The 23703-nt window shown below is 46.0% G+C and overlaps 1 protein-coding gene across 2 annotated transcripts in view; it reads left to right on the top strand.

Annotated features, from left to right (window-relative positions):
- Positions 1-23703, top strand: part of PREP (prolyl endopeptidase) — a 109412-nt gene that overhangs the window by 57370 nt on the left and 28339 nt on the right. For both annotated transcript variants that reach the window (XM_057489454.1, XM_036902866.2), the window contains exons 8-10: positions 5276-5467; positions 9229-9426; positions 13562-13665. In XM_057489454.1, the coding sequence (XP_057345437.1) occupies positions 5276-5467; positions 9229-9426; positions 13562-13665 (494 nt within the window). The remainder of the gene's footprint in view (positions 1-5275; positions 5468-9228; positions 9427-13561; positions 13666-23703) is intronic.

Genomic DNA, 23703 nt, shown 5'->3' with positions numbered 1-23703 from the left:
TTAAGACTGATCTCTGTGCCTTATTGTGATAGTCTTGCCACCTTGCAATTGTCCTGAATAAAAATTTTCTTTACCATTTTAACAAATGTCAGAGTAATTTTTTTCTTTAACACAGACTCATAGCAGGTGGACATTAGCTTGTTGTGAATGGATTCTTTGCCCCTTAGGGATCCTTGTGCTAAAGGGTCCCTGCTTTATAAGCCACCCACCATCAGTAGCTTAATTTTTTTGTGAATGTGTTGAGTTTTCACCTTCTGGCCTCCTAATTTTTTAAAAGTCAATTTTTCCTATATTAAACTCTGAGGATGATGAATAGGTACAGACCATGTTTCCTGTCCTGTGTACTGTCTGAGCAGAAGATTTCTGCTTCTCTTTTTCTGTGCCTTGTTTAAAATAAAAAATGAACAGGTATCAGGGTGTTACTCAGGACACCAGACTGGCATGGCATTTGATTAGTTCTGCAGTAGAAAAGACGGCTGAGCCTTGACTCCTGGGATTCCTAAAGTGACTCATGCCTGCAGATTAGCTGCACTGAATTGTCCCAAACCTTGCAAGAAAATGATTTGGGTCTGGATTTTCTTAGTTATACTTTCTGTACTTTTCTAAATCAAGACTGTTTCTTTTGAACTATACACATACTTTGTTTCCTACATTCGTCTGTAAATAATTATATCTTGAATATATTACCAAGTTGCATCATGAAGACTAGACGTAGAATAGATTTTCACTTATTTTCTACATTACAGTTAAATATCAGGCCTTAGAGCCATCTCTTCTTGCACATATGTGGGCTTTTAAAAATTTAATTAAAACTTAATTTATACCCTAAACATGCAAGTGATAGTTTTCAACATAATTTTATACCTATTGAACTTAGTGTGATGTATCTTTAATATTTGTATTGGAAAAGTAGAAGAGACAATTTCTTTAAAATTTAAATCTGGTCACTTCGGTTGTCTGTCAACGAGCATATGTAAGTTTCAGCTTAAAATGCAGGGTTGTGTAAACGTTGCATTTAGTTAGGAAGCAGGCACGTATCAGTGCCCCGCTGTGCCCCCATCCCCGCCACAGTGCTGCCCCCTGCTGGACAGGAGCTGCGCGGCTGCCAGGGCAGTTCCGGGGTGAATGGAGCTCAGAAGCAGGACACCTCTGGAATTTGAAAACTCTAACCTCCTTTCTTTCCTCTCTGTTTTCTTCAGTTCCTTTATTTTTCTGTGGAAGATCAGATCCTTTATTCCTGTTTAATAGGAGAATCACCAGCAGAGGAGACACTGGCCATTTGGCCCTATTCTGAATGAATTTAAAATTCTATCAGACGTTTTTAAATAGAATCCTTAGGAGGCAATTTTCAGGTGAAAAGAAATATGTGTGTCTAAAATCCTTGGCAGGAACCTGACACCGTTCTGCCTTAATGTAGCCATCCTTAAAATTGGCCTGAAGTGGACTTTGTTTATGTCCTCGCATTTTATGAAGGATTTAGAGAGGAAGGTTCATATGGGGGGAAAGGTGCATGGTGCTCACATGCTGATGTTTATGAAGGAATATCTACTTATCCTGTATTCCATCCAGACTTTCACTAACCCCTCTCCCTGTTTTTCCCTTTTTTGTGAAAGTTGGATCATTTTAGACTGATTAAGTTCTCAGCACTCACCATGTCTCCCTTTTAAATCCTTCATGTCATTAATGAAAACTGGCTTTCTCCTGCATACAAAATTAATGCTCACAACATGCTAACACATAATGATAAAAGGCAACTCAGTATTTGTCAGACACTTAAATTGTTCATTTAACTGTTGCTGGCTAATAGAAGGCAGATGACCTCTTGTGTCTGGGAACCTGAGACCCATGGCTCATGCCTGGTGGGCTGGGAATCTTTTGGGGGTGGAGTGGAAAAGGGGAGATAAGAATTCAAAAAGCTTTAAAACGAATGAGGTATCCAAAGTTCATCAAATTCATCTGAGCATTCAAATTTGCTAGTCCAACCGGGGAGGAGGGCTCCTGTGAGAGGCAGAGAGTTATTAGAAAATGTCGTTATGTTTCAGAGTGGGAATGCAAAGAAAACAAAAAGATTTGGAACATCAAAACACAGTAAAAAATAAGCCAAACATGAATTTTGAAGTAAAATAATAGTGACAAAATTAATATTTTCACTAATTTTGAAATTAGTGACTAAAGGGCTTTTTCTTGGAAAATAGTGGTGTGCCTTGAGGCATGGAAATTAGATTTTAAAGTTCACTATTAGCAAAAAATTGTGCAGTTAAGGCACGTTTGGCTTATTTTGTCATTTGAAGGTTTCTGGGATTATTTGGAATAGCAGTAACTCTTGGTTATTTAGCATTTTCTGTGAGCCAGGTTGCGAGCTACGAATGCAGATATTTCATTCAGACTTCTCAGCAGCTTGTGAGGAGCACACATAGTGATGGCCCAGAAATGGACGCTGGTGAGGCCAGTTAGCTCTCCTGATGCCGCAGCACAGAAAGGCTCATTCCCAGGTCCGGGGAGCTCCCGAGCCTGTGTTCTGTCCATCCCCGCGTGCCCAGTGGGAGGGCAGGCAGGTGGCAGGCCAGGGAGAGCAGCAGCCTTCTGTACCCACTCAGTCCCGGAAAGGGACCCACATTTTACACTTGTTACCATTGTTGAATGCTAAGCCCTTAGTGTTTCATAAAGTATAAAAGCACTTTTTAGCGCCTGTTAGAATACTTACAAAACACTCTCTATGAAACATAGTTAATACCACTGATTTTCAAAGGAAGCGATAAAAGTAATGGCTTTGCTCCATGAGAAGCATAGGGATGACTTATTTTAAGCTAATCTTCACTCAGTAAACAGCGTAATTTCAAAATGCAGAGAGCTAAAATGAACAGAAATACTAGTAAAATAAAGCTACAGTCATAGAGGAATATTTTAACAGACCTTTTCTGCCACTGGTAGGGAAAAAAAGGCTCAAAAAAATCAGTAAATGTATACATTTGAACAATATGACTAAAAAATGACTTTAGTAAGCATATTTAGCATATCACACCCAATGGCTACAAAATACACCTTCCTCTCAGTCATATACAGAACACTAAAAAATCATTTAAGGAAAACATTTAGGCCATAATGCTTTCTCAACAAATTTTAAAAGGTTGAAATCATACAAAGTGCTTTCTTTGAACACAGTAGAATTTGGCCAAAAGTCAATAAAAATAACCAGAGGATAATCTCACAAATATAATGTCAAGGGAAAGAAGTCAGACACAAAAGAATTTATGTTGTATTAATTGCGGGTGCATATTAAGGTGGAAAATGAGCAAAGAAAGATAAAATGATTACCATAAAAGTCAGGGTGATTGTCCACAGGAGGGAGGAGGGCTTGTTGAGAGCCCTGTGGTGCAAGTTCTTCGTTTTATTATCAGAAATGGAGTGACTCTCCTTATGTGCTTATTCTTCCAGATGAGCTTAGCATGATGTTGTCAAATTCCCTAAAAATGTCACTTGGATTTTGATTGGAGGAGTATTAAGTTTATAGATTTCCTCTGGGATTATTTGCACCTTTGAAATACTCAGTCTTCCCATCGAGGGCTATGATGCGTGTTTCCAGTTACCCAGGTTATGTTTGTTGTTCCTGTTTTGTTTTTAAGATTCCTTCGAAAAATGTTAGAGCTTTCTTCACACAGATGCCCATTTCATAGGAAGTGCATTCCTTAGTATCATTATTAAGTTTGCTTCTGTTCTAAACAAGGTTGCTCTCATATTTTCTAGCTGGTTATGACTGGCATGTAGGAAAGCTATGGATTTTTTTTTTTACCTGCTTGCTTTATTATTTTTAATTCCAAGTGTTTATTTTTAAGTAATGACTACTGAGTTTTTCTTTTGGGGTCGGAATAGTGGTCAATTTTTAGTCATTTTTGAATTTATTTCCTCTTCCTCGTTGAGAATATGAGGTTTAGCGGGGCCTACGGAGGTGACTCCAGGTCACACAACTGAATCGCGGAGGAGCTGGGGTTTTAATCCAGTTACGCCTGACTGAAAAACTGTCTACCCTGGGATTATATTTTCCTTGATAAATTTAATTAAATAAATGATATAAAGATATTATGCTATGGAGATGAATGAGGTAATGAATGTAAAACCGCCTGGAAATATTCCAGGAATATAAATGAATTCTGTACACTAATGCAGCAATTTCACAGTGAAATGGCAGGTAGGAGGCTGTTTGGAGAAAGGCTAAGACCTGGCACTGCCTTTCAGTAGTTGAGGAGTCACAGAGCTGTTTTGTTTATAAAACTTTTGAAATGTTTCTCTGAACATCTATTCCATATGTTAGGAGGCAGATATCTTCCCAGTGGGACTTCGGGGGTTTTTAATATTGTAAGTGGCATTTAGTGAGCCACTGAAGTCATGCTAGAGAACACAATTTAAGGTTTTTTTCAGTGCTGACCATTTCCAGACTAGTTCTTAGGACTAAAGGACTGGAAAGTTCCTTTTTTCACTCAACACCTGTTTTGCTTTGCACCTTTGAAGTGCCTGCCCTTCTGTGGGTGCTGAGATTAAATAGCGGCTAGAAAGACAGATAGATTACAAGCAAGCAGCCAAGTCCGCACGTTGAGAGAAATGCTGTAAAGAATGATGTGACGTGCGTGCTAAGAGGGGCCTGGCCCTTGGAGAGGACACAGCCTGTACGAGGTCCCGAAGCAGGTCCTCAGGAACCTGCCAGAAGCAGGGCCGCTGGAGGTCGGGGTGAGGCCAGTGAGGACAAGCTGAGGTTGGCTCTGCGGGCGAGGACCGTGGAGACCATGGAAAGGAATCTGGGCGTCATTCAAGGAGGAATGGGGCAGCTGCCAAGCGGGCACAGACAGTGGCCATGGGAGGGCCCGGCAGGGGGCAGGTGCTACAGACGCACGCTCTCACCCTGGACACCAGGGGTGGCAGGCTGCACGTTAGCCTGTCAGGCCTTCCCAACTTGGTGCTGGCAGTGGCCCTCCTGTCACCTTCCAGACGTTTCCAGGCGGCAGGGAGGTGCACTCAGACCTGAGGTGCGCCCAGGTGGGAGGGTATTTGCCAGATCGCCTGGGGGTGGTGGGCTTCACACCCCTTTGCTGTCAGGCTTTTCGGGAAAACATACCATTGCATTTTCTAAGAACCTTAAAATTCACTGCGCCCGTCCTTGTTCTCAGTCAAGTCTCAGGCTTCTGGATGCTGTGTCTGCTGTGCGTCCTGTGCACAGAGAAGGCACCCCCTGCACACACCCCCTCTTACACCCGGAGAGTGACAGGGTGCTTGGTCTCCCCAGGAATCCTCAAGTGGGTGAAACTGATCGACAACTTTGAAGGAGAATATGACTACGTGACCAACGAGGGGACCATGTTCACGTTCAAGACCAACCGCCATTCTCCCAACTACCGCCTGATCAACATCGACTTCACGGACCCCGAGGAGGCCAGGTGGAAGGTGCTGGTCCCCGAGCACGAGAAGGACGTCTTAGGTAAGGTCCCCTGCCGCTGCACTCGGTTCTGGGTGGCGACACCTGCAAACTGGTGCATCTCTCATGCTCTGGTGGCCAGTCCCTCAGCCTCCAATCGTGGGGAACTAAGCGTCAAAATAGGCAACCGAGCATTTACTATATGACACGTTTGCAGTTGGCCCTGCTGTGCAGGGCCGTCATGAACACCGTGAAGGTATGAATCCTGACTTTCAAAAGTACTGCTTTTGAAAAAGTGTGTATCAGCCACCCTTGGTTGGTTATTGTCTGATAATAATCATGAACATTTAATTTTTTTAAACCATTTGAATTCAGAATCCTTAGCTTTTAGCTTTTGAATAACTTTGGGCTGTTGGTATTGTGCCCATTCCAGATCTTAGAGTGGGTGTCCAGTCCTCCAGCTAGAAAAGAAAATAGACTTTTGTCAGGTTTAATTGGAATCCAGTGACTGGCTGCTGTGCGCCCTGAGCTGCAAGGCATCTTGGAGCCTCCCCTCCATGTCAGGTGTGCCCCTCATTCCCCTTATTCATCTTCTCTGTGATTTTCCAAAAACTGCTTTATCTGAGGCAGGGCAACTGTTTCCCAAAAATGATATGCTGCTTCAGAAATTACTTATTGTCTGAAAGCTGGATTTATTCAACAGAGCTCACTACTTTTGCTATGTTTCTTTACATGAAAGGAGGGTCCAGTTCAAGCCAATGAAGAGTGTACTCCTTGGAGATGAACGTCTGCTGATGGGTTAAATGGGGATAAAATCTAGAGCCAGCCCAAAACGTGAGGGTGTGAGGTGTATAATTAGGAAAACAATTGCTTCTGAGATCTGCCGAGTGGCACTGTCTCAGGGAGTCCTAACCTGTGCTTTGGGCAGATCCAGGTTTCTATCTGGAAAAGGTGAGGGCACTTTCTTGGCCCCTGGGATGGTGCGCTCTGCGCCTGGCCCAGTAAAGCTGGGAGGGGAGGGGAAGGTGGGCCAATGACCAGGGCTGACTCTCCCGACAGTGCTCCTGCTCGGCCCTTGCCCCTGGAGGAGGCGCTGCTCTGGGCATATGCACGAGAGTCTCCTCAGCCCCTGGCATCTGGCTGTGCTCCCCACTCCCCTCTGGGCAGTTTGATCGGATGGGGCCCAAGACGACACCCTACCTGCTCTTCCCTGCAGACCCCCACATCTGCAGCTCTGGGGCTGCAGCCCAACCCCGACGCTTCACCAGGCCGGCCCTCCGAGTGAGCCCTCCTGCCTTCTGGGTGTCGCACCCACAGACCCTTCAGCCTCCAGGCTTGGACGAGGCACCGGCGCTCTGGCCCCGTGAGGATGGCTGCCCCACATGGGGTCGGGGACTTACAGCCCTCACCCACGAAATCCCTTCGCCTGTCTCCTCAGAACCTTCCATCCGCTCTCTGACCTCACTTATATTTGGATGCAGGGTCCACAAATCAACGAACAGGTTTTCCGCCGTATCCTTTAACATCTTCATGTGCGGAACCTGGTCACAGCGACTTGGGTAGCCTGGTGGCTTCTGTCCAAACTGAGACAGAAAGTGCCCCGCGAGGGTGGTAGCAGCCCCACGAAGTGCATCCCGAGTGCCACACGAATGACCTCAGGCATTGCTGGGTCCAAGTGGGGCTTCCTGCAAAATGCCCTGGGTGTTGGGTTTTCAGTGCAAGCCAGTTGGGAACAGTGAGTCTTGGGTAGGGAGCTGTCCGAAATGTAAATATTTCCCAAGGCATGTGAGTGTTCTGACTTTTAAAGCCCAACAGGAGCGTTTTAACTATGCCTTAAGGTGACATCCTATTTCACTCAAGGGTCTAATGAAATGCAAATTGATGCTCAGAGATCGTAGGGGGTGGGGGGCGTGATATATTTTTATAACCTTCCTTCTGAAAGGTTTTAATGCCTTTAGACTGGAAAGGGGAAACCTTCAGGATTCACTGGAGCTCATCAATTCAGAGAGAAGCATAGTTGAATTTACTATCGTTAGCACAGAATACCCCACTGAGCATAAAAACTAGAGATGAGTCACGAAGCACAGTTATAAAGTCAAAGCTTTTATTAATGACAGCGTGCAAGTCACTCTGTCCTTCCCTCTGTAATTCTGAAGTGCTCGTAGTTGGCACAGATCGATTATTCTTTGACAGAAGTAATGTGCTTCACTTTTCCCCACACTTTCTTAAAACATGAAGGCCACATAAAATATGTTGCTTGATTGAGGCTCTTTAAAAAGAAAATGATATTGGCGAATGAGCAGATTACCTTCAGATGTAAGCGTTCTTGATTTCCCCACTGGAGGAAGAGCTCTGTGGCAGCGTGAGCAGCCCAGCCAGGCTGCGGCCCCTGATGACCCTGAGTTCCCTCTGGTCATTGTCTTGTTCGTATTGATAATTGATGCTGATAAGTGTGAATTGACAGTAAGCGTGAACTACTGGTTTGTTGCATTATGAAAATAAGCAGCTGGCAGGCACCCCGCACCATGAACCCCAAGCAGGGCTTGCCTTCCGGGGTCAGAGCTGCGCCCTGCAGCCTGTCCTCGCCCCCATGCCTGGCTGCAGCTCTGCCCTCTGCCGTCCTTGCTGCAGGCTGACCTTATCCCAGACGGGACTGTGCTGCGCCTGCCCTCCTGTTCTCCCCTCCTGTGGCCTCGCTCCCCTGCACTCACCCAGCTGTGCCCCCAACGGCTCCGTTGCTGACGGTGCAGCCCTGTCCTCGGGACCCTCCTTTCTCGGCTGCCTCTCTGCACCCCAGTCGCCACGTCCTGGAGGTTCTTCTTGGGCCTGTCATTCCTTTCCTTCCTCCCCACACACTGCCCAGCGGGGTGTGGGCTGACGGGCTGCGCACAGCAGTGTTCTTCCCGGCCTCCCACACCTCCGTTCTCCGCATCCTGCATTGCTGTCATGTTCATTTATGTCCCCCTCAGGTCCAAGTGATAGCTCCTGGCTGAGAGCTGAGAGCTAAGCGCCCCACCGCCCGGCTCACCAAACCCCCGTCCCACTGTCAGGCCGCCACCGAATGACTTTTTTCTCCTTGAAAATGGATCTCTGGCTCTTCTCTTTGCCCTTCTCCTTCCTTCCTTCCTTTCTGCTGCTGGGTCTCATTCATCTCTCTCTGCTTGTCCCCAGCGCCGGCCTTCATCCCTAGAGTCTCCCCACCACCTTGTCCCCCAGAGCCGTCCCGTCCCTGACACCACCCCAGGCACCCCCATCCAGCCCGCGAACCCCACACACAGTTCGGCGTTTGCTAAAGGGCTCTCACTTGCTTCGGGATCCTGGCCAACCACACTTACCTTTGTTTTACACGTTACAACTTATATTTTTCTATGCTTTTATCTTAAGGGCAGAAGTGACATCAGTCTCCTGCTTGTCCCTCCAGCACCTTGCAAGGTGCTCGTACCAAGAGCTTAGTGCATTTTTGTCAAATAAACAACCCTGACATGGAATATGGCTTCTTTTTGTTGTTTTGCTTCTCATGTCTTCTGTAGCTTGATGTGGGGCACAAAATAGGTAAGTGGGGTCATTATTAGGACACACATTATGTCATCGGAAGCCCCTGGCCCAAGGTGGAGGATATTTTGTTTCCTCTGGATGTGACAGTAACAATCATTTATTAAGGGAATATGCTGGAAACTAGACCGATGATGAAAACCAATTATAATAACCACTCTGTAGGCCTCGTTGCTGCAGAGCACGATGATCGGCTCAAGAACGATTGCTCAGTGAGGTGTGCTTTACGCTGTTCAAAACCCCGTCCCGTTTGTCTGACCTCATTCTTCCAGAATGGGTAGCTTGCGTCAGGTCGAGCTTCCTGGTGTTATGCTACCTCCACGACGTGAAGAACGTCCTGCAGCTCCACGACCTGGCCACTGGCGCCCTCCTCAAGACCTTCCCACTCGAGGTCGGCAGCGTCGTGGGCTACAGCGGTCAGAAGAAGGACACCGAGATCTTCTATCAGTTTACTTCCTTTTTATCTCCAGGTGAGAGTCTTTTCACCAGTGTTGGTGAGTTTAAAAATCAGAGTAATGTGTGAGTTTCTCTTGGGAAATGAAAATATAATAATAATGCTGTTATTGAAAATCATATGTGCTATCTACAGCCAAAATGACTTAAAGGGAATAAAACAGTAAGAAACTCAGAGCAAAGGGAAATGTGAACCCCTAAAATTCCACTCTCGTTAACCTTATATCCTGGGTCTCTGTTCTGGGGACAAGACCAACTGTGTTCAGGGTTTATTTCAAAAATTAGTATAAACAAATATAGCCTTTGACTGAGCGTTTGGTCTGCGTGTACCAGGACACACGCAGTGCATATAACTAAAGGCTTAAAACAAAAGTCTCTAGTCACATCCAACATGAAAACCCTGATTTCTAAAGCAAACAGAATAAATTCTGCCCTTAGACTGAATAAAGTATAATTCTAAAAGTATGATCTTAATATCGCATTGGAAAAAAATTGTTACTTGGTTCTAGTAAGAACCCTTATCAATTGTGACTCTCTGTTTCACGGGTCAGTTTCCCTCCAAATAATTTTCTTTTTAAGCTGGTTATACTCACTTTGCTTTATTTTGGTTTTCCCTGCTTTTCTGCTTGGCTGTACCGCTTCGTTGCAGCCAGGGCCGTCCACATACTCCGATTTGCCCCCGGAGCCTGGCTCCGTCGGCAGTGTGCCATTGACCGAGCGAGACCCTATCCTAAATGCAGTCAGGCCAAAACACCGCCTGCACCTTCCTGGTTCATTCTGCCGGCTCCTCCGTGGCCCGTCTTGTCCTGCCTGGTGTCACTGCAGTAGTCTGGCCCTTGGCAAAGAGAACAAATGTGGGGGCAGCTAGGCAGGTGCTGAATGGCTCCATCCCCGTCCTGGGGTTTGGCCAGATGACAGCGATGCCTCATCCACTTTTTGGGCACATGGCTCAGAGCCACAGAGCAGGAAATCTATAAGGAATCTTATCGTTGTGACAGGCTGCTGTCAGGGTTATTAAAACCAAGAGAGGAATGCTCTGTAGGCAGGACTGACAGTGTGCCTGGGACACCTGGCAAGCTCCCCTTTCCAGGAGGACCTCCAGGGGACCTCGGGGGCCAGGAAGGACATGGAGGCCATGCCCAGGGCCAGGAGTCGGAACTGACAGGTCAGAACCCTACCTCAGGGTTCTTGTCCTGTGCCCCCTGCTCCTCCCTTGGGACTTGGGGTACAGTGGCAGCCAGTGGACAGGAACCAAGAAAAATCAGTTTCCTCCAGAGAGCCATTCTCATCCCACTGCTGTGGGGCCCACAATTTGTTTCCTCAACTTACACTAGTTCCAGAAATTTTACTTTGGGAAAAATCTCACAGCTTAAACAGTGGAGGTGAATAAAGGGCAATGAGGAGAACAGAATAGGGGTGACTCACCTGCTTTTAATAAAAGCCTGAGTCCCCAAAGGCCTGTAAACCTCCTTCAATGACTCCATGTGGCCATTTATTTCAGGGACAACTCATGATTACCTGGGGAGACGGGCTCACCATCCCAGTGTAGACTGACGGCTTCTGTGCCGGGCAATGAAACACTAGCCGTGGAGTCTGGAAAGGGAAGCGTGTCCTGCGTTCTGTGCCACCGAGCAGCTTCTGAACAAGCTTTCATCTGTGACTGTAGTGCTTTCTTCTCCTTTGTCTTTTCGTATTCATTTGGCCCCCGTCTTGCTCTTTTTTCTTCCTTAATGCAATTTGATATCTAAAACCAAGAGCAAGACTCCAGACTCGAGCCTTCTGGTCCACACGTCTGATGGTCATTGGATAACCAAACTAGATGTCTTTCTTGAGAGCAAGAGTCGTCAGTGTGTGTACACACGCATCTGTACACATACATGTCGGCTGGCAGAGCAGCTCGCCCTGGTCTCTGAAGATTAGCTCTCCACTCGTGCAGTAAACAGCAGAGAGACTGAATCCTGTGGAGCTGCAGGGCCAAAGATAACTCAGCTGCAGCTACTGTGGACGTCGGTGCGCCTGGGGTGCTGGCTGACTCTGCTCCCCATGGACGCACCTAGTGAAGATGCACCTTGAGCCCAAGCCATTTAGGACTTTGGCGCTTTGAGTCACACTCGGGAGACAATGGGCAGGCAGGGCAGGTGGGAGCTTGGTGTGCCTACTCCCTGTGGCCCAAATCACTTAGCGGTTGAGCTGATTAATTCTGTATTCATGGAACACCCAAGGGCTGTCTGGGGTTAGCTGCAGACAGACCTGCATGTTGTAATGAGCCAGTGCAGCCATCCCAGGCACAGCTCCTTTGGGTAAATACCAAGGCGTGCAAAAGTTTTCTAAGAGATTTACTTTGGTTTTTGTTTGTTTTTCTTTTAATAACATTCAAAGCCTCCTTTTAGTCAGATAAAACAGTAGCTCCATGAGTCATCTTTTACAAAGTTCTCTGGCCTTCTCTTTATAATCTAACTGTTCAGATCCCACTTACTCTTCTTCTGTAGTTTCTCCAAGTTACCCCTTTCTCCTAACTCCCATTGTTTTTACCCCCTTACATTTATTTCGGAATATAACAGGAGGATCCATACTGATCGTCCCTGCCTCCCTCCTATTGCTAGAAAAGCCTTGTTAAACCATTGTTCTCACCAGGAGACCCATCTCTCCAAGTCTGGACACCTCCTCTGGCCTTATAGGACTTCTGTAATTCTTCTTTCACCCTTAAACTTTGAGATTTATTTCAGAGACATCACCTAAAGATCACTTAACCAGTCCTTTCTGGTTCATGATTTCAGGATGTTCTCTCCAAACGCCCCCTTCCTTGTACTTCCAAAGCCAGATCAGGACACAAAGCTTCATTAGATTATAGGAATTCACATTATGATGTGCGACAGACTAACCCGGGCTAACCCAGGTGGCTCCGCAAACAGCAAGTATTGATCAAACAGATTAAGCACTGGTCCCTCCAGGTTTAACCCTGCCTCCTCCAAGGTGCCCCTTCTGCACAAGACAGAATGCAGTTGGGAAGTGTACCTTACATATAGGGAGACATTTGAACAAATACCCAAGTATAACTTCAATTAAGAAAGCCAATACTTGAGACATGTCACCTATCTCTCCACTGTCAATGTCAACCATACTGCTATTATAATACCGGAAAAATAATTTTTCTGTAACCATGAGACTGGGGCTAACGAATTCATGGGAATTAGCAGTCATGCTACTAACAGATCTAAACGGATGACTCTGCCAGATGAGGGCAGAGTATTGTTTCTCAACTGTCAGCAAAGTTTATACAGAGAGGAGCTGAGAAGCAAGCAAGCCACCGTTTTAATACGTGATCAGTCGATGGGAACGTACCCTGTGGGAGTGCCATCTGGTTTCTGGTGCTCTAGCGAGGGTTGGGGTCACTAAATGAATTTCTGTGTTCCTGACAGCGTCCATGTAAAGTATTATGTCAGAGGGCTGTTTCCGCACCAGCTGCTCTAGACGATTAACTGTTTCACAAACCACAGCTGTGTTGTGTTCAAACCGCACTGACTCATCTTTCTGGGTCTTTGACTTAGTTCTTAAATGTTGGGGTGTAGTAGCATTACTTCAGGAAATGGGTTTGAAAGAGTGGTTAAAATAAGCTGGAATTCTTGGTGTATATTCCTCAGTTTGTATTGTACATGATTACTGGGGTAATTAAAATTGGAAATGCACCTCTAAAATGGCTCCTGGATCACCGGTGGGCCCCGATGGCTGTCTGCACGAGGGTGGGTTCGGGTAGCAGGAGCCCCAGAGCCACCATCAAGAGACCCCTGGCTGGCTCTTGACTTTGGGCAAATCGTTTTCCGGCTTAATCACCTCTTAGGTAAAAAAGGCCTTATATGAAGTTTCCCAGCTTCTCTGACCTGCAGTCCTAAGCAACTGGCTGGGAAGACTGTTAAGTTTTGACAGTTTGGTTTTTTACCACGGAGTGCATTGGAATCTTCTAGGATCTACACCAATTGCAGTCGTGGAGAGGAAGGTTGCCTGTGGTGGCGATGAAGAGCGTAGGGTCCGTGGCACTCCGCACGCAGGCAGAGACTGCTCCCGTCCTGCTGTTAACAGCGTCCACTGGGGCTTTGTGGTCCCTGCCGCTGTCGAGAGTAGGCGGACGAAGCTAAGCCTTATGCTTCCTCCTAGGTATCATCTATCACTGTGATCTTACCAAAGAGGAGCTGGAGCCGAGAGTCTTCCGAGAGGTGACCGTGAAGGGAATCGATGCTTCCGATTACCAGACAGTCCAGGTACGAAGCATTTGATCTTGATGTTGTGAGAGTGAGAAACCCGACCTCCAGGCTGGGTCGTTCCCACCGCAGCTGGTCAGGAGCCGCAGAGGTAATCCACAGTAACGCAGATATTTCTGGAGTTCCTGCTGTTTCTGGGCCCTGAGGCAGGCCTGGCTGGCCCTGCCCACCTGGACTTTGCAGGTTCAGCTCCCCAGAGCTGCCACGCTTGGCGGAAACCAGGGGTCTTGTCTGGGGGCCTTACCGCAGCGGCTGTCAAAGCAACACACTTTGTCTGCTTGCTTCAAAGTGGGTTGTGTTCTAGCTCAGGCCTTGCTAGGTCATAATAACAGCAGATCTGCTCTACATGAAGTGTTCACTCCGGGGCTGTGCGTTAGTCTTTCCAGTCTGACGTTCACATGTCTCTCTGCCTGGCGCAGAGTGGGCACTCCATGAAATATTAGAATGAATGACTGAACTAGTTAATTGTCATGGCATCGCAGGCTCAGTCTCTGCTCACCATCCTTTCAGGGTAAGAGCCTCTGTTTTTTACAGCTCCCCCAAAAAATCCTGAGTCTCCCAGAAACAGATTCATTTACTGCCTGAAGAAGCAGGATGTGTCTGCTCCATGGCAATGAGAGGTCACCTGCCGGGCACCGGGTGTTTATCAGGGCTTCCCAACCTGGAGGGCGGGCCCACACAGATCACAGATGAGGATTCCGAACCGTGTTTGTGAAGGAAGTTGAACAAAGAGAACTGGGTGCTGCCGAGAATGTCTCTGTCAGACGAGGGCATTATTTTCACTCAGGGAATTACCTTCCACCTGTCTGAAAATAGTCTAGGGGATGGGATAGATCTCAGTCATAAATACATAGAGCTTTGTTTCCAAAAACCGATGGCGGGCTGGATATGATCCGGGGCTGTAGTGAGCCAACCCCTGTACCAGGAGCCAGCAAACTGACCCCGGGTTTTCTTGGAGAAGAGCCGTGCTCATTTGTTTACAGGAGGTCTGCGGCTGCTCTCATGCTTGAACCGGGTGGGTGCAACAGAGACCTACTGGCCCACAAAGCCTAAAATACTTCTTTTTTGGCCCTCCAAGAAAAGGCGTGCTGACCCCCGGTCTATATACATAGTGTGTATTAAATCAGAATGTTCTCGGTATGCACACACCTACTGTCACGAAGCTCAGACAGGCTCGAAATGTGTATATCCTTGTTGGGCAAGTCGTTTAACTTTTCTGCCTCAATTTTTTCAGCTGTAAAACAGAAATAGTATCTATTTTGCAGGATTTCTGTTGGATTACATGAGATGATATGTATTAAGTGTCTGGCTCATAACATATAAGCAGTTTTTTTCAATCAATATTAGAAATAAATGTAACAGACGTGTAGTGTTCCACACCTGTTCTGGCACACTGGTGCTTTCATTTCCAAGGTGAGCCGTCTTCTGGAGAGATGTCTGGTAGGGCTATAATCCTGGTCATGCTCACCCGGTTCATTAATTCACCCTAGTCCTGCATTAGAGTGTTAAAATCACCTTAGGCTGTCATTCTTTCCTGTTTATCCTTTTCTCCATGGGTAGAAAATTTGTCCCTATCAGCCGTAACATTCAGCCTCCTCAGGGCTTATGTCTGCTCCGTGCTGAAGCATCCCCAGGGCAGGTGCATGTGTATCGCTGCCTCTCGCATCAGTAATGCCAGGGATGCCGAGCGGTGCCCAGTGGCTGTTCCCTATCTCCCATAATCAGCACCCCTGCATGCAGTCAGCTTTGCACTGTGGGGGGAAAAGGGGCACCTGCAATGACCGTAGCTAACAGGGAGACAGCTTCTTATTGGGAAGCAGTTCTTCTCAGGGAGGACAGCTCTCCTATCAAGTAGCTTTTCTTTTCTATTCTGATAATAATAATATTCTGTACAGGTGATTCATAGAGAAACCAGTTAGCCGCCTAATAGGTATTGTTTCAGTTCATAAATGAAAAGGTAAAACTTTACAGCTGATCAGGTGCTTGTGTGGAGTAGAATTCTCTCGGCCACATACATAGCAGCCCGAAATTCCCAGGTTACACCTGGAGAAACCTGCTCAGGTAATGCCTGTTGCCTCTGTCGGTGGACAGCTCGCTGAACCCCCCTATACCTGGTTCTCCACAGAGAAAAGTCCCCTGACATTAACTACCCAATGCTTCTAGCCTTTTATTTGTGCTGCTGGAATAGCAGAAAATTAAGAAGATTTGTGTAAGTATTTGAAGAGATGGAACTGAACAGAACACACTGGTTTTATAGATCTTAATGCATTGCCCCTTGTTTACCTGTTGCAGAAAACAGCAATATGCCTGTGTGCAGCATATAGCCTCCACGTGTAATGCTCGTAGGTTTTCTATCTATTGATTATGCACACCATGCATATTGCACTGAGTTATTAAAACAGAATTCTTTCATTGTGTAAAAGCACCTCTGGAATGGACTGTCCCAACACCATAGACTTACATTCACTGAAAATCCATTTCGCAGTGGTTTAGAGTCAAGTGTACACAGCAGAGCTTTGACGTGAGGTGTGAGACCAATGCTCCCACTTTTTTATTTAGGCTGCCAGGGGCGGTGCCAGCCCTGACCCCCCACCCCACCCCCCCATTGTAAAGCAGGCTCTGGAGAGGGACTGGTGCATGAATGCACACCTCCCAACGGTGCATAGTAGAAACCAGAACATTTTGAAAAAGAGATACTCCATTGTTGTTTTCAGTCACTTAAGGGTAATGCCATTTTCTACTCTACTTTATGTTCATTATGTGTGTGATTTTTAAAGAGCCCTTATATATTCTATTTGTAGAATATTCTATAAATATTCTATAAAGATCCCTGGGGCTGTTTGTCATTCCTTCTTTCACTCGGGGAGGCACATTATCGTTTCGAAGCAAATCATAGAGCCCAGGTTACCCTGCGTAGTTGGTCAGCACAGCCAGTGTAAGCTGGACCAAGCCAAGGACGGAGACAGAGGTGGTCAAAGAAACACGTGGCTGAATAAGCCACGAGGGCTATTTGTCCTTTGTGTGAGGTACTTAAGACCTGGAGCATCTTGAGTTGGGTTGAGGGGTTGACGGTGAAGGATATGGGGTCCTATTTTGCTGAAAGACAAAAACAAATCTGTGTTCCCTCTGTATAGCCTTTATCCATCCCTGTCTACAGTGGTGGGTAGAAATCTGATCTGTATCAGAAACATAATCTTCAAAATCTGATCCCATGAAAACCGTTCCTTTTTCCTTCAACCTAGGATATATATAAGAATTTTAAATAAGTTTATCTAATCTGCAGTTTAACTAATCATTTCCTTTTTGTTCTTTTATTGTGAATGACACAACCACACGGTATGATTAGAACCTCTGTGTCCATGTCTTTAAAAGATGTCAAAATCCTGAGCATTAGAAATCACGTTAATAACATAGTTTGCTGATAAGTGATTCCCTTGAAAAAATCTGTCTGCACTGATCAACAGCAATGTGTTTCATTTTCAACAAAGCAAAGTAATAGGGAAATGGTAGTTGAATTTAGTCTGTCAGCAGATTCTTATGCCATGACACTCAGTGCCAGGTGGTACTGTTTGAACCCAGAGGAATTCCAGACGTGGGCACTATCCCTGGGAAATGTCCATCTGGACTGGGAAGTGGACACATGCAGGCCTGAAAGTCAGCCTCCCCAGGGCTGTTCTGTCCTGACTCAGGGGAGGAGGCTGTGGTCGGAGGTGGTCCTGGCTGGAGAGCTTCACTGTAGAGGTGGAAATTCAGCAAGTCCTTGAGGGTCAGGAGCTTTGATCATTCCCAGCTCCCCACCAAGACCCCTGAACGATTTTGCCAGCACCCTTCCATCCGAAACGGCCGCTGCCTTTTCTCGGCAGTGTAATTCCATAACTTCTCAGCAAACCCAGGCAGGAGGGAATCACGCCCTCAGTGTCCCATGCAGCAGGGTTACCACCGGCGGGTGTCCCTTGCAGATGGAGCACTGTTCGCACTGCGGTCGAGCACAGCATGACAAAACAGGGCGCTTTAGCAAAAAGGCACTGTTTAGTTTCTTGACATCTCATTTTTGTTCAGCCAGCTGAGAAGTAGGCTCTTCTTCTCTCAAAAGGAAATTTATAGACCCGAAAAAGAACAGTGAACGAATGTACTGTGAATAAACTGAACAATTTCCACATTTTATAAAAGACAGTAAACTGGAAGGAAGATCCAGTTTTAGGGGGTGAAAGCAAGCTTAAATCGATAGAGTACAAAAATGGTAAGAATTATAAATATTTAATACAGATTTCATTACCTTGATTCTTGCTCTCTTGTTAGGAATTTTATTTTTCTGACGTTTACCTACAGTAGTGCACCAGGAACATCCCTGAGGTGGTTTGCTGTATAACTGAACAGAAGTGTTAAAATCAGGTGATTCTTTGAGTTTACCAGGATGCCTTAGAGTGGAAGGGGTGGGAATTTTTTTCTTTAATTGTGTGTATTTTTCTAACCTGGGTGACAGATAACTCATTTGTGGTTGCTAGTGTACAAGTTCTGCCATTCAGAGCACATGGCTCTGGGAACACTTGTTAGCGTTTTAACACTCCTAACTTCCATGCTGAGCACGCGGCATGTGCCAGTTTTGAATATTGACCCGTCCATCATCTGGTTGAGTGACAGCTCACCTAGTGATACTGTTTTTCGATCGCACTGTGTTCTCACAGTTAGGTACGGGCCAGGCATCTTCAGAACATGTTAGCAAAGGGGGGAGTGTTTTCAAAAAGAACTTCTGAAGGGGTCATGCTCGCCCATGAGGAGGAAACTGTTTGAAATCGAATCCATTGCTTGTCCTGATGATTCATTGCCTAAGCATTCATGTTATTTTTGATATTATGCTTCATGGTGACAGAGTCCTACCCTTCTTCAGAATTCTCTTTGTCATGCAGGCATTCTAGGTTGAAGGCATACTGTTTGTATTCAAAGGGCCTTTGTGTCTCTTTCTCCTTTAGATTCAGCTGTGTTAAAATAATTTGACTGTAAAAGATGGTGAGAAAGAGCCTTTGTTTTCTTGCTATCTTATAATGGAGAAACAAGCTCTGGGACCCAAGGGTGTAGTTACAGCTGCATCCATACCGCTGTAAATAAATCCTCTTCCCTGCTGTAAAAAAGGACATTACTTTGCAGCAACCTGAGAATATGTAACACAAGTCCAGTAAAAATCCCAAGGTGCCCTTGAGAGTTGAGCAGGCAGCCCCATGGGTTGGCTCTGCTGGAGGAAGGGTCCCGGCATCACCGGCGTTCGCTCAGCTTACGTTGCCGAAGTGTCGATGAGGTAAAGAGATGTTGCTTTGATTTGAAGGCTTTGATTCCCTTCCTGAAGGCCGACTAGGCTTCTCGTTTTTCAGCGCTGCCGTTTTAAAGGCTGTAACTGTCAGGCCAGGCTGCACACACACTCATCCCTCCAGGTGACAGCTGTAGTCCTGGAGGCTTGTTCGACCTTAGTATGTGCAAGAGTTAATATTTCCGGTATCTACAGCAAGTACTGGGTTTGCTCTTATATGAAATAAAGCCATTTACATAGGTTCCAATTTGTGCACATTGTTCTGGGTCGTGGCTTTTGAGATCCTTGGAAGTTGCAGGTTGCTGAGCTTTGCTGCTGTTGAGGTGGGTAGATTTCAGGTTACCCACAGACAACCAGCTCTAGCCCCTTGCTGGAAAATTCTTCATGGAAAAGAATATTATACATCATTATCCCATAAAAACAAGAGAATTGCTCACTTTACTAGAACTGAAGCAGTAACAGTATCATCCGTGAACAGGAAGTATGCTAATGGTATTTGTCTTTTGCCACTTGAATAATTAGTTCTGTTTTTAATAATGAATCTCAATCTCAGGAATCTCAGGATTAGATTCAGCCGTGGGCAACGGGAAACAATCAAAATAACCATGGCTTAAAGAAGAGAGACGTTTATTTCTGTCTCACATAGAAGAAGCACAGGGAGAGCAGTCCAGGGGCCCCTTGACATCCCAGGTCCCAGACGTAAGGAATTCAAGCACCTCCTCCCCTGGCTGTTTCATCACTCCTGGCTTCTGCTCCCAGCATCTCCTCGTGGTCCTGGAAGGCTGCTGGAGTTCCCGCAGTGTTATATCCGCTTCCCAGCCAGCGGGAGAGCAGCCCTGGGGAGGAAGAGAGAAGAGGGGCAGGGAAGGTGCCTGCCAGCAGCTCAGAGGGTGTTGGCTGGAAGGTGACATGCATATGTTCGTTTTCATCTTATTGGCAGTCATGTCCTCACGTGGCCACAACTAGGGCCCTGAGGTACAGAGATGTAGTTTTACTCCCAGCTAAAAAAATGTGCCCAGCTAAAAACTGGGGACTTTATTATCTAGGAAACCGGGTGAATAGATACTGGGGGATAAGTGGCAATCTGCCGCATGAGGCAGAACAGACCTTCAGCAAAAACGTGTCGGTGTGGATCCTGAGACTGAGGAACACGTGCCACCTGGAGGCCAGGTGCCCATCTCAGGTTGGAAAAAATGAAGACTTTGAAGAAGTTAAATATTCAAATATTACAATTGTGGAGCAGAAATCACGCATTAACAGGAGAGAAGCACCTTTTTTTTTAGGGTATCACTGATAGACACTTTTATGAAGGTTTCACATGAAAAACATTGTGGTTACTACATTCACCCATATTATCAAGTCCCCCCCACATGCCCCATTGCAGTCACTGTCCTGATATCAGCGTAGTAAGATGACACAGTCACTACTTGTCTTCTCTGTGCTACACTGTTGAGAAGCACCTTTTAAAGAGGCTCTTCTCCCATAAAGAAAGACACTTAATATTGCTTCTAGAACACATACGTGTATATGTTTTTCTGATTGCATATATGTTAAGGTATGCATAGTTGAGCCCTCCCATTTTTAAGATGAGGAAATGAAGAACTAATGTATGTGTTTTAACAAAGGTCACAATAAGTGACAGAGACAAGACTGGCATGCAGAGCTCCAGAGCTAATAATCCTGCACATTTTGTCATCGGCCTGAGTTACCTGCACTCCGTATGGCTCAGTCACTGTCATTTCCACCTCTAAAATAAGCTAGACCTAAAAGGCCTCTAAGCCCCTAAGCTCCCTTACCTCTAAAAGTATATTTTACATCATGTATCTAGTGAGTACTGTTAAGACTCTTAGGGAATCTGTCAGACAAAAAAAATACTATCTGTGAGAGGGAAGACAATAAGAGCACCTAAGTTCATTTTTTAATGATTTATAAAAATTATGACTTACTTTGGTGTTACATCTAGTCTCCTCATTGCACGTTCATGAGATTCTTATTGCCTATCCATATATTTTTATCATATGTATATTATGCACACACATATACATTCATTTATATTTTAATCTGAGGAGTTTTATTTAAGGCTAAAACGTTGGTCACCATGTGGCAGCTTGGAACTACATTTGAAGTATGTTCAGAAGTGAAATAAACTTAAGTATTTATGTTTTTAGCTCTTGCCATCTTATGTCTGCTGGGTTTCCCCAAGATCTTTCTCAGGGGTTGGCATTAATGCCAATACTGGCATCAGGTCGCTTCTAACTCGAATTCAGAAGAGGATTCACAGATTTATTTTGGAAGCACTAGCCCAAGACATTTGCTTCTTGTAAAGTAAACTTGGGAAGCCACTTCTGTGTCCAAAGCAGGTGACCTTTTCGGCTGCTTTTTCCTAGAGGAGGCCACCCATTCCAGTGTCTGTCCTCGTGTTTCCACCTTCTTACTAGAAGTTAGACAAAGACTTAATAGAATAAGGGTGGTGACTAGAAACAGGAATCTGATCATTTTTTAGATTTTCTCTGCATGGAGAAGGCTCAGCAGGAGAAAGTTGGGGCTGATCTTTCTCCTCTTTTCCGTGATAGTATCACTCCTAAGCCCCAGGGCACATCTTTTCTAGGTGGCCAACTAGACAAGTGTTTGCTGGCTCCCTGCTCTACTCTGTCTTTTAGGGCAAAAGGAAGCTAGAGTGTGTAGGAGCTTAGCGTGGGCATTCTACCTGCTACGCGGTTTCTTCCCTCCCCTGCCCTCGGCCTGGAGTTATAGGGATGGTCGATGGATGGTGAACTGAGTAAAAACAGACCCAGCCGTGCAGATATTCCATTATCTCCCTGAAGGGAAAACCATTCCGAGTCTAACTTCACTGGCCCGTCAAGAAGGGAGGGAAGATTGTCCATTTCCATAAGTATAATCTTTTGATTTGGATCCCGTGTACCCTGACTGGGTGTAGAGAGGCCGACCTGATCATTCTCTCACCTCTCCCAGTGCTGGCGAAAGGTAAGAGGTAGATTGGAAATGTCATAACAGGGATGACATGACAGGAGAACAGTGGGACGTGGAAGGCATTGTGAGGGGCTGTCTGTGTCGAGTGGGAGCCCCTCTACCCACCCCTCCGTGTTCTTCAGCCCTGCAAAGGTGCCGCCTCCCTGCCCCGAGGCCCCAGCCGCGCTCACCTCCATAACCCAGCCCTTGACCCCTGCCCCTCCCCCCTCCGCTCTCTGTCCTGGTTCTGCTCATTTTCTTTACTCCATTTTGTGAAATTCTACACATTTCTCAGTGTTCAGCCTAGTCCCAGCTCCTCGGGAGAAGCTTCTCCCATTTCTGCCTTTGGGAACTCAATCTAAAGCAAGAAAAGAAGGAAAAGGGTATATTCCTCCGCTGCTTGAAAATAGCACGGACGTGGGTACACGGCACAGCAGCCGCACGCCATGTCCTCTGTGCACCATCTCCCTGCCTCAGAGAAGACCCACCCTCTGAGGTCAGCACTTTCATAAGTAATTTTCTAGATGAAGGGCCCGCAGTGTAGGGAGTTGGCTGGTTTGTCCCTGTCACAGTGGTATAACTGGCACTTACGCCCTGGTCTCCCACTCTGTGGTGTCCCCAGCATGGTGCCACTGGCTCTGAGAAGCAGAGCTGCCTTCTCTGGTCAGGCTGTCACAGTTCAACAGTTGAGCACCCTGATGTGGGTAGTTCTGGGACTTCATCTAGAAATTGATAAAAAAAACATTGTGGTTTTACGAAAGTTTCTGTGATATGACTGCCCTTGCACTGTTCACCATGTAAGAACTTACTCACTATGTAAGAACTTGTTCGTTATGCTTCAGAAGATTGGAGACTGTTGAGAATTAGGCTTGGGGTGGATTAATGATTGTGCATTGAGTCCCCTATACAGAATTTTATTGTTGTAAACAACCATTTGATCAATAAATATGAGAGATGCCCTCTCAAAAAAAAACACTCAAAACATTGTGGTTTTATTAAGACCTTAGAGAAAACTTCACTGTTTACCTTCGTTAATGTCCCACAAGAAATAAAGGTAAATCTTCTACTCAGGCTGTATTGATGACTGCAGCCCATATTAATTCTTATGCATTTACAATCTGCTTATTGGTTCTGTGAAGTAATAGATGAAGCCTTATGTCCTGCCTGCATCTGGGTGCGTTCATTTGTATACACATGCAGGTTCATGGGTAGAAAAAAATATTAATATGCATGCAAACATATTTGTAAAGAAGGATATGCTCTTGGGTCCCAATTCAAGTAGTAGGCGATTCTGAAATTGCAGCTCAACCAGAAAGCCACTTAGCGTGCAAGGAGAAATTGTTACATACGTGCCACCTACATCCAGGTTTTGCATAGGATGTATCTAGTTCCGTGCCAGACTTTAATGTGCACAGAGCTGATTTAAATATTTAAGGAAGACAAGAGAAAAATATAAATACTCTAACCTCGGGCTGGTGAGTTGCTTGAGAATCTGCAGATTTGACTGTCAGAAGCTCTGACTTGAAACCATTGCTCAGAATCTTCCGAGAGAAAGGACAGAGGAGTGGGGTGGGGTGTTCTGGAGCCACCTGTGCTCGCCCATCGAGACCTCACACCTCTTTCCAGTCCCCATACGCCTGCCAGCGGGTCTCTGCCTCGCCTGCCATCAGAGGTGGCCGTCAGCACTGCTGGGTGGGTTCCGGACGGGGAAGAGGTGCCGTCCTTCAGCCAGTCTGCCTTTGTTAGGGATCCACTCCGTACCAAGC

This window comes from Manis pentadactyla, chromosome 12 (genome assembly GCF_030020395.1).
Source record: "Manis pentadactyla isolate mManPen7 chromosome 12, mManPen7.hap1, whole genome shotgun sequence".
NCBI classification, from domain to species: domain Eukaryota; kingdom Metazoa; phylum Chordata; class Mammalia; order Pholidota; family Manidae; genus Manis; species Manis pentadactyla.
The sequence above is the reverse complement of the archived record's forward strand: the minus strand, read 5'-3'. Positions and strand labels throughout refer to the sequence as shown.